General features: G+C 45.3%; 1 protein-coding gene across 2 annotated transcripts in view; it reads right to left on the bottom strand.

The window, feature by feature from the left end:
• LOC122787663 (DNA topoisomerase 2-alpha-like) overlaps positions 1–15,789 on the bottom strand; it is a 1,447,528-nt gene that overhangs the window by 605,864 nt on the left and 825,875 nt on the right. For both annotated transcript variants that reach the window (XM_044054499.1, XM_044054498.1), the window contains exon 19: positions 3,376–3,497. In XM_044054499.1, coding sequence (XP_043910434.1) covers positions 3,376–3,497 — 122 coding nt within the window. The remainder of the gene's footprint in view (positions 1–3,375; positions 3,498–15,789) is intronic.

The following is a 15,789-nucleotide window of genomic DNA, read 5'->3' as shown; positions in this document are numbered from 1 at the left end:
GTTTTTAGTACTTAAGCACTCATGTCGAAAGGTCAGCTCCCGGTGTTTTCTCCTGTCTACCTGATAAATCTGGGCATCTTGGGGCAATGCAGGAATTGCCTCATGTACACGGATAACCCCCTCCTCCTACCACCCAACACTACGACCTGTGAGAGATGCACTTGTATAGCCAAACTGGAAGCAAAGCTCTTCACCGAAGACTGGGCTAGACAGTCAAGATGAGAAGGTAAACACTTGCACCACACCATACTCAGTTCCTCAAAACCTTCACCAGCAAAAACACACAAGCACGAAACACACCTACATTCGCAGAGTCTCTCAGCAAAAATCTGCCCAAACAGAGACCTCCAAAGCAGAAATGCAAGCAACCTCTACCCCCCCAACACAACACAAATGAGACACAGCGAACATGCTCAGTGTGCCACTCAACTACAGCCCATAAGGTACAACGTAACCAACACTCTAGTCATAAGGTGACTCTATAGTCAGGCACACTGATGTTCCACTCACCAGGCTAAACAAGGAAAAAGTTACGGTCACCTGCCAGTCGGGTGCCAGGGTCCGCCACAACGCACGCACTCAGGTCACTCCACAAGTGCAAATATGACTGTCATTGTCCATGTTGGTGTGAATGACCTGAGATGTACCTCCCTGAACTACATGGAGACATGGAGGACCTCTCAGATCTTGTAGCCCAGGCAAGTATGACCCTAGCCCTGAGTAGCATCCTGCCATTACCCAGAAGATACCACAGTACAAGGACAAAATGATTGACTAACCAGCACAATGACACTAAATATACAGAACCAACCGATTGCCAACATCCTGGCAGATAGGTTCAGTGCTAACTTTACCCCCCTCACCCCCTAAAAGGACCATCTTTATACCAGCAGAATGCAAAGTTCCTGTAATCACGGCTGCACAGGTAAAAACATCACTCTCCAAAGCCAAGAGCACAGCATCCATGAGACCCGACAACATCCCAGGCTGCCTTCTACACGAACGACAGAAAGAACTGTCACCCCACTTAAGTACCATGTTCAATCATAGCCTCACCTCAGGCTTTGTGCCCATTGAATGGCGCACCGCGACTGTTATCCCACTCCACAAAGGGGGGGGCGCTCACAGCAAAGCCTGGGAACTACTGCCCCATTAGCCTGATGAGCCTGGTCTGCAAACCAATGGAACGCATCATGGAACTCAGACATTGGAGATCTCCAAACTCTGGACCCCACACAGTTCGGGTTTGTAAAAGGCAGATCATGTCTCCTAAACCTGACAGACTTATTTGAAGTAGTCACCAAGCCACAGATGAGGGTAAGGTGGTTCACACAGCTTATCTAGATCTCGCCAAGGCATTCTACACCATCCCTCCCTCTGGAATTATAGATAAACTCACTAAACTAGGTATAAATCCCTTTATCACAAGATGGGTTGCCAACTGGCTTACTAACTGAACCCACACTGTGAAAGTAGCAGACTCCAAATCAGACTTGTGACAAGTTGAGTACCACAGGGTTCAGTCCTGGGTCCTCTCCTGTTCGGAATCTACTTCTCTGAAGTACAGGCCAACACAGAAGGTCTTTGGCTAACTAAATTCACAGATGACTGCAAACTAGGAGCGATAATCGAAACTCCTAACGATGTGGACATCCTACAAAAGAGCCTCACTGAGACAGATGCCTGGTATCAAAGCCATGGTCTCAAGCTCAATGCCAAAAATTGCATTGTCATCCCCTTTGGTAAAAGCTCTGTACCCATGAACTACCACAGGCGGTAATCTACTTAATGCCAAAAGTGTGATAAGAGACCTTGGGACACAGGTGGAAAGCAGTCTCCTTTGATAATCACATCGCCACAGTGGTCAGGAAATCCTTCTACATGGCATACCTCATCACAAAAGGCTTCTTATCCAGAAAAAGAGGTCATTGCTCCCCTCTATTCATCACTCAGACCCATTATAGAGTACGAAGCCCCTTTTGTTATGTACCTCACAAGACCAACTGGAAAGGCCGCAAAAATACTTCACAAAGAGGATTACTGGCCTCAGACAGATGCCTTATACAGACATTGCCTACTCAAGAGGCAATCTCTGCCTAACATACAAAGCTATGTCAAACCCAGAGCTGTTGGACATGCTCCACTTAAGGAAACCCCAATCCTCCGAGCTACACGCTCTAGGGACCCAAATCTTGTTACTACAATAAAAAGAACATGCTGGAAGGATAGATTCCTGTCCCAGAGGTTTCCCATACTCTGGAACAGACTACCTACATCAGAGCTCATTTAGCCCTTCAAGAAAAATCTTGATTGGATGGATAATAGGAAATTCAGCCCTGGGATCACTTCTGTGGTTCTGCTTGACAGGGGCACAGGAAAATAATTTTCTTGGGTGGCGAAAGCCAGGTACCTTTTTGGCTAGGCTTGTATAGGCCCTAGGGTCAGACTAGTACCTACCGAAGAACCTATGAATAAGCCCGAGGAAACATTCTACAGCCACACAAAACCACAAAGTAATTTGTACAGGGAATGTCTCTTTGGGACATTACGGCCCTCAGTCTCATTACAATACTAAGGCATAAATCACAAATATCTGTATAATGTAAAAATATTGCAACATACTCTGCATAGCAGCTCCAATGGTGCATGGATGGCATTGTAAAGTTGTCACTCCTAATAGCCTTGGCCACATTCATGGCTTGGGGTAGTCACAAGACTGAAATTACCCCTCACACCTCCTAGAGCCAAAATCTAACTTCAGAAAAAATGCAAGTATATAGTTTTCTACATATGGACAAAAAATCCCACAGAACTTTTTCTGCAAAAGTTAACCAAAAGAGTACCCCCCCCCACCAACATCCCTATTCACATGCAGAAAAAAACGTTAAAATTAACAAATGAAAGCATGATAATCACAGTAGTCTAACCAAAAACATGCCCTATCCATTTTAATACCCACAGGTTAGGCAGTCTTTTCTTATCAAAGAATAAATCAAATCAGAATGCGCACTCAAATAAGCAGTCTGTGCTTTGGTATACAGGTACAGCTGCATACGCTCATTGGAAGAGACCAACTTTAGCCAATATCCTCCAAGAGTAAAGCAGCAATATTTATAATTAACAAATGTAGCGTTTAACATGTATGATGGACAAGAGGACCTACTACCCCCTTTTAAATGGTGCTGGAAGTACCCATACCAATATTCTGTTATGGTATGCTCATACGAAGATAAAAGCTCTGCAGAAGACTTGTAATCCATCAAAGCCTGAAGACCAAACTGCCTACACCAATAGTCAAATGCTGCTCAAAAATCCCTCTCAGTGCACAATTCTCCCTCTAAATAAGAGTAAAACCGGAGTAAGCATTATTCTTACCTCACCATGATGATAGGCAGACATTTCAGCAACTGAACCAGCAAGTTGGGCAACCTTTACTTCACGTTTGTCATTTCGTTTAAAACAGGTATAAAGAACTTTCCTCTGACCAGGTTTTAAACCTTACCAAAATATAAAAAAATAGTGTCAAACAGTAATTTTAACAAGATAAAGCATTAATTCCAGGTAATATAGACAGCAAACAAATTGGAAAATTCAGGCCTTCCCTTGACTAAAGCTTGAAGCAGCTGATATCAGTACTTTAATAGAGAGCTTGAACAATGTATGAAAATACAGTGGCATTAAAACCTGCAGCATTAAGTGCAGTCATGCAATAACACAACAGACATTCCAAAATTGCAGCAATGCAGTTGCTTTTCTATTATAGCAATTTACTAAAGATGGATGTCAAGTACACTTCCAGAGCTTTCAAAACATCCTTAGATTTCAACTGGACTTCACACTTTTATTGTCCCAGTGTACTGGTGAAAAGGAAAGCGGCTCACAAATTGCCAGTACTTTTTTTTTTTTTTTTTTTTATAAATATGCCTGCCCAGCTAGAGATGCCCAATGCCACAGGATCTCAGGTTATAAAGCCTAAAAAAACCCACCCCTAATTACCTTACCATCCCCCTTTATGGCACCAAAGACAGAGGAACTGAAATCTAGGAGTAGGACAGAGGTGGTGGAAAGTACAGTTTTGTACCTACCATAAATGTAGATGTCCGATAGGTATGCATCTGCAGTCATAACATATGGGTTGTCCTGCCTCAGGCAGCCCTTCGGTCGGCCGGATTCCAAAGTCTGGGTCTGGCCTCGGCTGATGTCGCACTTCACCCGACGTCATAGCTGCTGGGGTATAAAGGCATCAGCAGACGCCATTTTCCTCAGTGTTTCTTGCCCCAGATGTCAGGTGCCCTCTAGGAAGGCTAAATTTGTATAAAAGTAGAAAATTCCAAACAGTAGAAATCAAAAAGTATATATACATAGAAACAAATACACCATAATAGATTCCCCCAGCTAGCTAAGAGAGGGGTAAGTACCCTAGGAATACCACAGAGGGGAAGGAGGGTGGGTAATCTTAACTGCAGATGCATACCTATCGGACATCTACATTTATGGTAGGTACAAAACTGTACTATGTCCTTCAAGGATGCATCTGCAGTCATAACATATGGGTAGAATACCATAGCCAAACTGGGGGAGGAGGCACTAAGATAATGATGGTGTAGTTAAGATCCCTTGTAGAACTGCAGTTGCAAAACCTGCTCAGGATCTGGAGTATAAAGGAAGATTGTAATGCTTGGCAAATGTATGCACGGAGCTCCAAGTAGCAGCTTCTAAAATGTCTTTGGTAGCCACTCATCATAGGAAAGCTGTAGTGGTGGCTGTAGCTTTTATGGAGTGAGGCCTGATATTTTCAGGAGTTGTCTTTCCATGAAACGAGTAGCAGAATCGAATGCAATTTCCTATCCATTTTGAGATTGTCTGTTTTGAAATTGCTTTTCCTTGCACTCCTGTTGCATATGCTACCAGAAGCTGGTCAGTTTTTCTGCTGGCCTTAGTTCTGTCCAGATAGTAACGCAGTTGTCTGTGTACATCCAAGGTGTGTAGTAGTTCCCCCCCCCCCCCCGTTCTGTGGGTTAGGAAGAATGTAGGCAAATGAATAGCTTGGTTCAAGGATACCCTGGATACCACCTTTGGCATAAAAGTAGGATTGGCTCTCAGACACTCTATCCTGGTGAAAGATAAGGAAAGCCTGCACTGCCATTAATGCCTGTAACTCTGATACCCTTCTTGCAGAGGTGATTGCTAGCAGGAATGCAGTTTTCCAAGATAAGAACTGTAAGTCTGCTGTTGCTGCTGGTTCAAAAGGGGGAAGTGTTAATTTTTCTAGCACAAAATTGGGATCCCATGCAGGCAGAGGTGGTTTCCTTGGAGGTTTTACATTTTTGATCCCTCTCAAAAATTGTCTGAGGAGAGGATGAGAGAAGACAGGAGGATCCATGTTGTACTCTGCTGAAATTGCTGATGCATGAATCTTAATAGAAGAATAGGACAGGCCATTGTGGAACAGTTCTGCTAAGTATTCTAGGATGTGTGCTAGGTTTGCCAGTGTGACATTTGTTCCCTTTGCTGCACTCCAAATGAGGAATCTCTTCCATTTGGCTGAATATGTTTTCCTCGTGGAGGGTCTGCGAGCCTCCAGGATAATGTCCTTAACCCTCTGAGATAGAGCAGGTTGGTTTTGTTTTATGCAATTTTCCAAGCAGTTAGCTGCAATAAGTTTGGATGCAGGGTCTTGTAGTTGTTCTGCGTTAGAAGTAAAGGACATAGAGGTAGAGGCCATGAGTTCGTCCGAGACATGCTTCTTAGTAGCGGGTACCAATGCCGCCTTGGCCAGTCTGGAGCTATCAGAATTACCTTTGGCTGTTCCTCTCTGATCTTCAGTAGAACTTTGTACATCAATGGGAGAGGTGGAAAGGCATATACTGTCAGGGCCTTCCAACTGAAAGAAAGGGAGTCCACCCTCCAGGCTTGTGGGTGGTATACTCGAGCAAAATTTCTTCAGTTGGTGGTTGAGTGGGGAGGCGAACAGGTCTATCTCTGGCATTCCCCATTTCTTTGTTATGGTTTTGAAGATGTCTGGATGCAGCATCCATTCGCGAGCATCCGTGGTAGTTCTGCTTAAGCTGTCTGCTAGTGAATTCTGTTTTCCTGGTACGAATCTGGCCTGCAGTTGGATGTTGAGATTCAGGCCCAAGTTCCACAGGTCCATTGCCATCCGGAATAGAGGGTATGAATGTGTGCCTCCCTGTTTGTTGATGTACCACACGACTGTGGTATTGTCCGTCCTTATCAGCAAGTGTCCTTGCTGGAGGAATGATTTGAATGCCTCAATTGCATGCTTCACTGCCAGCATCTCTTTTAGATTTATGTGTAGATTCAGCTGGTCTTGGGACCATAGGCCTTGGATACACTTGTCTTCCATGTGTGCCCCCCAGCCTAGGTCTGAGGCGTCCATGGTGATGGTGTGCCTTGGATGTGGTTTGTGGAAAGGCAATCCTCTGTTGATCTGGCAGGCCTGAGCCCACCACAGGAATTCTTTTTTCAGGCATGGAATGATTGGTATCAGGGCTTCTAGACTGTCTGTGTTGAGACCATACATTCCTTAGGTACCATTGTAATTTTCTCATATGCAGCCTGGCATGCGGGATCAAGATTATGCAGGATGCCATGTAACCCAGGGCCTGCAGGACTTTCCTTGCAGTAAGCTGAGTTTGTCTTGTTAATGCCATGAAGTAGACTGGTAGTTGCTTTTGTTCTTCTTCTGTGGGAAAAGCCATCTGAGTTGGTGTCCAGTTCTGCACCCAAAAATGTTATCCTTTTTGGGATGGCACTAGTCTTGACTTTTGTATGTTGACTGTGTATCCCAAGGCTTGCAGCAGTTGTATGACATAAGCCAAATCCTTTATTATTTTTGTCTTGTTGTCCGCTTGTATTAGGCAGTCCAGGTACGGGTAGATTTGAATTCCCTGAAGCCTGCAATGTGCAATTACTGATGCCAGGCATTTCGTGAATACTCTGGGCGCAGTAGATAAGCCAAAGGGCAATGCTGAGAATTGATAATGCTCTGATCCTGCAAGAAATCTGAGGTGTCTTCTGCAATCTGGTCGTATAGGGACGTGCAGGTATGCCTCCTTGAGATCTAGAGTCACCAGCCAAGACTCCTTGCCCAACATGGGAAGAAGTTGCTGTAGGGTCAGCATCTTGAATTTTGGAACAATGAGATATGTGTTCAGTGCGGGCAAGTCGAGAATAGGTCTCCATTGATTTTCTTTTCTTGGTACAAGGAATAGTCTGGAGTAAAATCCTTGGCCTTGTTCCATAGATGGTACCTTTTCTATTGCTCTCATCCTTAGTAAGCTGATGATTTGTTTTAGAGCCTCTGATTTCTGGCTTGGTGGAAGGTTTGGCATTCCTCACTTTTTTGGTACAGTGTGGAAGTGAAACCTGTAGCCTTTGTCTATTGTTTGCAAAGTCCATTTGTCTCCTGTAATGCAATGCCAGTTTTTTGAAAATAAAGCTAGCTTTCCGCCCAAGGGTGCTTCTAGTTGTTCCCTGGTAGGCGGAATCAGAGCCAAGTCATTGTGTCTGTCCTGTGGAAGTGGTTGCAGTCGCAGCTGTGGCGGTACTTCTCTGGTTGGCAGGTTGCCATTGACGACCCCTGTAGGCACCCCTTGATTGACCTCTGCCTCTTGGGCGTCTATTTCTGCCTCTCTGTGCTCTGGAGGGGTCTGGAAAGGACCAATTCTTTGAAGGCCAATTTCTGCTGAACCTCGGAGGTTGGACCTGCAGAAAATCCTTGACTGTTTGGACAGATTTTGCTTTTTCTTCCACTTTCTTTAGAACCTCCTGTGCAGGGGAGCCAAATAAACTTTGTTTCTCCATAGGGGCATCTAGGAGTTTAGACTTAACATGGTCTGGCAAGGATTGTTCTTTTAGCCAGGCATGCCTTCGAATCACTGCTCCAGTCATAGCTGATCTAAATGAAGCCTCCAGTGCATCATAGCCACATTTTAAGAAATGATTACTGACCTGCTGAGAGTTGTGTACCAAATCCTGAAGGGACTTACGGTCTAAAGGTTCAGGAGAGGACAATTTTTTATTCAGCTGATCTAATAAAAATTCCTGGTACTGTATCATGTGAAATTGACAGTTTAAAGCCCTGGCAGAAAGAGTAGCAGATGTATAAACCTTTTTACCCCATCTCTCTAATGCTCTTGATTCTCTTTCAGAGGGTAGGGGGTTCTTGGCAGAGGCAGCTACAACACCTTTGGGGCCCTGAGAAATGGTTTCTGGGTCTGCAGCATGGGCCTTATACAAGTGGAAGTGAGAATCCGGGACCCTGTAGTATCTGTCAGGTTTGGCAGGGGCCGGGGGAAGAGAATCAGGGGCAGTACTGGCATCATTGTATGCATCATCAACAACTGATAGTACAGGAGGGTATGGCTAAAGACCTATGCTGCGGTAAGTGTAAAAAAGTCCTTAGCCTTTTCCTAGAATCAGAAAAATCCTGACCCTGCCATTGGAAGTGTTCCCTCTGAGTGTAGAGTTTCCCCAAATGAAAATTCTTCTGGAGAGGAGGCAGAAGGAATGGAGTCTTCTGCATCAGAATCCTCAATAAGGTGAGTATGGTCCTTCCTGATGGTCAGATAAATCTGAACCATCCGAGGAATAGTCAGAGGAGAGAGGTTCAGGGGGTTCAGACCTAGGCCTCTTTTCAGGAGGGGGTTGTGAGGCCCTGTCTGGGTGAGGTTGGGATCCCCTGATCAGTGAAATAAGGTCCTCAGCAAGGCTGAGAATGTGAGAACTTGAGGTAGGTCTGTGAGAGGGAGCTTTTGTAGATAAGGCCTTGGAAAGTTTAGCTGCTTTAGCCCTGGAGAAGGCCTTGATAGACAGAAGCAGGGGGTCTAGCTGTCCCACGTGCAGGAGTAGAGATGTCCAACGGAATGGTGTCGGACGAATCTTGTGTGCCTGCTTCTTCAGTAGGAAATTCTGTAGCCGACTCAGCCAGGGCCTGTGTGGCCTTGGTTGTCGGAGGCATGCTTTCGGCCGAAGGGAGAACAGAGGTCTCGGTTTCAGCCGAAACAGACACTAGCGGTAGGCCTAACCGTGGTTTCAGCCGAAACCGCGGGCCACGAGTGTCTGTCCTTTTCCTTGCGTTTTTTAGCTAAATGAGTAGTCGGAGTCTCCGATGGCATTTTATATGCAAAAGCGGAGCCAAAAAACTCTTCAGCAAACTCCGACCGACGTCTAAGTGTCCGTCGGTTGAAGGAAGCACAGGCTAAACAAGCTGATACGTCGTGGTCTGGGCCTAAGCAAGGAAGGCATTAAGAGTGGAAATCCTTATGAGGTATTTGTTTCCCACAAGTTAAACAATTTACTTTGTCTGACATCGGCTGAGGCAAAAAAGAGTCCCCAACGGGGTACTTAGCTTTTTTAGAAGTCTTCGGTAGCTGAAATCTCTGGATCTGACCGACCGGCACTTGCGAACAGCTTCTGCTTCAGGCACCGCGCGGCAAGAAAGACTGAGGAAAATGGCGTCGGCTGATGACTATACCCCAGCAGCTATGACGTCGGGTGAAGTGCGACATCAGCCGAGGCCAGGCCCAGACTTTGGAATCCGGCCGACCGAAGGGCTGCCTGAGGCAGGACAACCCATATGTTATGACTGCAGATACATCCTTGAAGGACATCCCTATATTGCAGGAGTGATCCTTCTAAATGAAGATTTGCAGTTATGGCTAAATGGTCACAAAATATGCTGTGGTCACAAAATATGCTGTGATCACTGCTACTGTACAAATACTTAACAGATACAGAGTAAGCAGCTAGCTATCCTGTAGGGGCTGGTGACCATTACACCATGTTGAAGACCATCTCTAAATTATTGGAGAAATGGCTGTGTTTAGGCTTCAATGTCTAGCAAGTCTGTACATCAGTGTGCTCTATCCACCCTACTATACCCCAAGTAAAATGGCATCCAGTTAGCCTATTCCAAATCTGGATGGCTCACAAAGATAGAGGTATGCACGACTGCTACCCAGCTCTTCAGAAAGGGGCGGTGGAATAGGAATGGCACAAAAAGTTTAGCAGCTTAGAATTTTGAGCGAAAGGTTGGTATTTTGTGCTACCTCTTGCACACCACCAGGAGATATACATTTAAATGCCCAGGCAGCAGTAGACTTTCTCCACTGCCATCTGAATCTGGTAGAAGAGCTTAATCTGCCTAGGCCAAACTGTGGCAATTAGATAAGTTTCTAGCACAGCCACCAATTTATGGACTACTCACAGCAGGAGGGGTATGGGAGGGAAAACCTAGCAACACACTCATACAAGCCAGTAAGGTGGCCCAACAACAGAACAGTCAGTTGCCTCTTGCTTGAAGTGGTCTCAACTTCTAGTACAGTTGAGGAATGTGAATGGACAACATATGTGCCTGGGCAAGGAATACTGTAACAAGGAAGAGAAGGACATCTATGGTTATTGCAAGATTTTACACAACTTTCCCATGTCCTTCTATTCCAATGTTGCAGCAATGCACTAGGGGGAGAGTACCAACGCTCACTATTGACTGGGAGGTGGCCTGGAAAAGGACTCCAGGAATCCATGCAGGATAGCCCTGGCAAACTCTGCCCTGGCCTTGGAGATTTGGTCCACTTTGCAGCATCTAGTGAAGATGTGTAAAGAGGACCAGGTAGCTGCCACCAGAATGGAATTAGTGTCTAGGCCTTTAAAAACGCTCCAGATTGAGGCCATAGCTTTTGTGGAATGGGCTCTGACATTGCTTAGAAAGATCTTCCAGTGTTGTGAGTAGCAAAAGGAGATGGCCCTGGATATTCAGGATGAAACTGCTTGCCCACCGCTTTTTCCTGAAGTGAAAGGGAAAAGTTGGTCTGATTTGCGAAAAGGTCTGGTTTTATATAAATATCAGTTGTCTGAACGTCTAGGGAATGAAGGACTCTCACCATCTCCCTGAGGGTTAGAGGTGGCAGGCAGGTGGATAGCCTGATTAAAGGAAAGGTCACTAACCACCCTGGGAGTAAAGGGTTTGTTGTAAGGGTGACCACGTCCATATGAAGAGAACAGAAAAGGGGGTGTAGCCATAAGGGCTTGCAGCTCAGACAATTCTGGCCAGAGCTACTAGCAGAACAGTTTTCCATGTGAAAAACTAAGTGGGCCTTGTCAGCTGGCTCGAAGGGTGCCAGAGTTTTCTTAACACACAATTAAGATCACAGGGAGGGGGAGACTGCTTACTGAGCAGTCTTAGGTGCAGGACACCCTTGAGGAAAAGTATAGCTGGGAGTCTGGATGCAAGCTGAGGATCCATAGGTAAGCAGACAGGTGCACTTTTAGAGAGTAGGACAAACCTGACTGCAAGAGTTCACACAGGTAAGACAGAATGTGGGGAATAATAGCTGCCCAACGGTTTCATCTGTCTTATGACACCAGATAGAAAACCCATTTGTAGAGAGAGGATTTTCTTGTGTTCGGTTTCCTGGCCTCCCTGCAGGACTGAAAGCATGTCCTCACTGCACAGGTGTCGGAAGGGGATCAGAAACCTATCCGCCACAGGGCGAGATACACACACTACCACTGTGGGTGTACGTGTCCTCTTATATTGTGTGAGTAGGTCCACTGAGGGGAGTAACTTGCGGTGATTGCCCTTGGACAGATCAAGTAGAGGGAAAGTACAGTTGTGTACACTTACCATAAATGTAGATGTAAGAGTGTATTCACTGTTGCAGTCATTACATTTGGGTAATCTGCTGGCAGGTTGCCCCCAGTCATCCTGAATATAAAAGTCTTGGGTCCTGCGTCGGTTGCCGATTCCTCTTCCATGACGTCAGGGGTATAAAACAGGCAGCGGACACCATTTTCTTTAGTTTTTCTTGCCCCAGATGTCAGGTGCCCCCAAATGGGGAGCAAAATCTTCATCTAAAAGCAAATACACCACAAAGGCTGTAGAATATAGTGAAGGAAAGTAAAATTGTAGAATAAAGGGGGAATGGCGGCTAGGTAACCCGGACTGCAACAGTGAATACACTAACATCTACATTTAAGGCAAGTGTACACAACTATACTATGTTAGTGTTTCACTGTTGCAGTCACTACATTTGGGTAGAATCCCAAAGCTATGGATGGGAGGCTGGAACTAAACAGCATTAGGAGCGGCTATAAGGCCCTGCAGAAATGCAGTGGCAAAGCCTGTCCTGGACTTAGAGAAGAGATGCAAATGATAATGATTTGTAAAAGTATGCACAGAACTCTAAGTAGCAGCGTCTAGAATGTCTTTGGTTGGTACCCCTCTGAGAAAAGCTGCTGATGTAGATGCAGCCCTGGTGGAATGTGACCTAATGCCCTTCGGCACCGGTTTACCATGATGCAAGTAGCAGAAACGAATGCAGTGGCTTATCCACTTTGAAATAGCCTTTCCCTCTGATCCTGCAGCAAATGCCACCGGTAGCTGCTCAGTTATTCTTAGAGATTTGGTCCTGTTCAAGTAGAATCTTAGTTGTCTGTGCACGTCCAAGGAATACAGAATCCGATCCCCCTTGCTCTGCGGATTTAGGTAAAATGCCATGGCTAGTCTACAAGGGGGTAGGAAAGTGTGCCCCCCCGCTTGTTTATGTACCATACAACTGTGGTGTTGTCCTGGATGAAGTAAACCCTTGAAGGCTGCCAGGGCATTCTGGACAGCTAACATCTTTCTGGTTGATATGCAGATGCATTTTGTTTTGGGCTCCATATGCCCTGAATGCATCTCCCCGCCAGTTGGGCCCCCCAAGCAGTCTGATGCGTCTGTAGTTAGGGTTTGGTTGGCAGCAGGTAGAGTGAAAGGCAGTCCAAGGTTCTGGTGACATCTCTGCCCACCAAAGAAACTCCTGTTGTAGGCAGGAAATGAGAGGAATCATTGTTTCCAGACTGTGACAATGTTTACTCCATAAACTTTTTAGGTACCACTGTAGTTTCCTCATATGCAGTCTTGCATATGGAATCAGTAGAATGCAGGATGCCATGAACCCCAAAGCCTGCAGAATTTGTCTTGCAGATACCTGGGTTCTTGTTGCCATCTGTTTGAAGAAGTCAGGTGCCTTTGTCTCGCGTAAGGTAAGCCATATGGGCAGTTGTATTCAAGCTTTCAGCCAGGAATGTTCTCTTTTCAGAGTACCAGTTGTGATTTCTTTAGGTTTATTGTGTTCCCTAGGCTTGTTAGAAGCCTTTTCACAAACGCCAGATGTTGAAGAATGTCCTTGTTTTCTGCTTGAATGAGAGTCGTCCTTGTTTTCTGCTTGAATGAGAGTCGTCCAAGTAAGGATAGATTTGTATACTTTTGTCTGCAAAATGCAATTACTCGTGCCAGGCACTTTGTAAAGACCATGGGTGCAGCAGATGAGCCTAAGCGCAGTGCAGAGAATTGGTAATGCATAAAGCCAGCCTTGAAGCGGAGGAATCTTCTGCACGATTCCCCTATTGGGATATGCAGGTATGCTTCTTAAGTCTAGAGTCACTAGCAAAGCGTTCTTGCCCAGCATGGGCAGAAGCTGCTGCAAAGTTAGCATTTTGAATTTTGGTATGTCCAAGAATGTGTTCAAAATTGATAAATCCAGTATTGGGCGTCAGGTCTCATCTTTTCTGGGTACAACAGTCTTGAGTAAAACCCTTTTCCTTTTTCCTGTTCTGGCACTGGCTGAATAGCACCCATATCCATGAGGGACGTACCTTGTTTCTGTGCCTCTGCCCATTGATTTTGTGGCAGATCTGGCCAACAATTTGGAATTGGCAGAGTTTGGAAAATAAATCTGTATCCCTGGGATACTATGTTTAATACCCACTGCCAATTTTGAGCATGAAGTGCTGGTTTCCCCCCCTAAGGGGGCTGCCAAAAAATAAGTGCTTGGTGATGGCAGAGGGGAGTCATTGCGACTGTTTACTGTAGGGTTGCGCATTATTTCCTCCAGATTTGGAAGTAGAGGCACCCCATTGCTTTGACCTGTAAGAATCCTGTGATTGGTATCTAGAGCCCTTTGAGTGCCTGGATTTGCCCCGTGAATCTCTGTCGGACACAGGAAAGGACCAATTTTTTGTAGGCCAGTGTCTGAATCTTGGTGGCCGCACTTGTAAAAAGTATTTTACAGTTTGCATAGACTTAGCTTTGTCTTCCATTTTCTTTAAAACCTCTTCTGCCTTATTACCAGAGTATCATACTGTAAAGGTACATCCAACAATTTAGCTTTAACATGATCAGGCAAATTTTGCTCCTTTAGCCAGGCATGCCTTCTAATCACAGATCCAGTAACTGCTGCCCTGCAGGAAGCCTCCAAGGAATCAAAACCACATTGCAAAGTATGATTTCCACCTTTCTGCTGCATGCAATAATTACTGTAATTCTTTATTTTCCACACATTCAGAAATCATCATTATGTTTCAATAATCCCATAACATGCTGTTGATATTCAAGCATATGAAACTGGCAGTTTAAAGCCCTAATTACCAAGGTTGCAGATGTATAAACCTTCATACCCCATCTATTCAGCACCCTGGAATCTCTATCAGAGGGGGCAGGATTCTTAGCTGTTGAGGCCTTTACACTTTTGGGACCCTGTGATATAGTTTCAGGGTCAGCAGCAGGGTTTTTGAATAAAAATTTGAGAGAGTCAGGAACCCTGTAATATGTCTGGCTTGCTAGAAGCCAGAGGTAAGGAATCTGGAGTCGCGCTTGATTCCGAAAACAACAATGTCTAATACAGGAGGTATGGCTAAAGGCCTATGCTGAGGGAGAAGGAAATCCCTAAGCCTCTTTTTTGATTCTGAGAAATCTTGACTCTCCCAATGAAAATGTTTCCTCAAAGTATGCATGGTTTCGCTAAAGGAATAATCTTCAGGAGGAGATGCAGATGGGATAGGTTCCTCTGCATCTGAATCCACATAGGGTGGTACAGAAAATTCCTGATCAGAAGATGAATCTGAAGAAACAGAAACCTGATCTGAAGATTCATAATCAGTGTCTTGCCTAGGTCTCTTTCGGGGGAGGGGCCTGATCAAGGTAATTAGGTCTTCAGCCATTTTGATCTGCTTTTTGGGCATAGAGGCCTGAGCACGTGGCTCATGCATCGCTCTTTTAGCCTTAGAAGTTGCTTTTGTCTGTTTTTAAAGCTGGCGTCTGTTTTATATAGAAATGCCGAGGCCTGAATACATCCTCAGAAGCCGGTGCCTGCTCAGCAGCTCCAGACCCATCCGAGGGACTGCACGTGGGTCTCGGTAGAGGCCTGCGACTCGAAAGTAACTGGTATCAAAGGCTGCAAAAGCACCTCACTGAGTACCGGCGACTGGCTTAGGAGAAGCATCGCCGGTTTTGGGTCTCTGTCTGTCCTTTTCTTTGCTTTTTTTGTGAACTCCGGTAGTCGGATTGCTATCTGACTACATTTCAGGGTAGTTAAATCCATTTCCAAAATATTCTGAAGCAAAGATATACAGATGCTTAATAGTGCGTTGGTTAAATCTACACAAAACCGACAGCAAGGCATATTATGACCCGGGCCTAGGCAAGGAATACAGTACAAATGAAAATCCTTACGAGGCATTTGCTTCCCACAAATAATGCAATTATTAACCTTTTACTGACATCGGTATGAAGAGAGGAAAAAGTTACCCCAACGGGGTACTTAGCTTTAATTGAAGACTTTGGTTCTGAAACTCGAATTTGAAAATTTCAGGAGTCAGTCGACCGGCACTTGCAAACTGCTTTTGGCACAGTGCGGCAAGAAAGACTAAAGAAAATGGCGTCGGCTGCCTGTTTTATACCGCTGACGACCTGACATCATGAAAGAGGAGACAGCAACCGACGCA

This window comes from Protopterus annectens, chromosome 13.part0 (assembly GCF_019279795.1).
Source record: "Protopterus annectens isolate FY-2018-M chromosome 13.part0, PAN1.0, whole genome shotgun sequence".
In the NCBI taxonomy this organism is placed as follows: Eukaryota; Metazoa; Chordata; order Ceratodontiformes; family Protopteridae; genus Protopterus; species Protopterus annectens.
The sequence above is the reverse complement of the archived record's forward strand: the minus strand, read 5'-3'. Positions and strand labels throughout refer to the sequence as shown.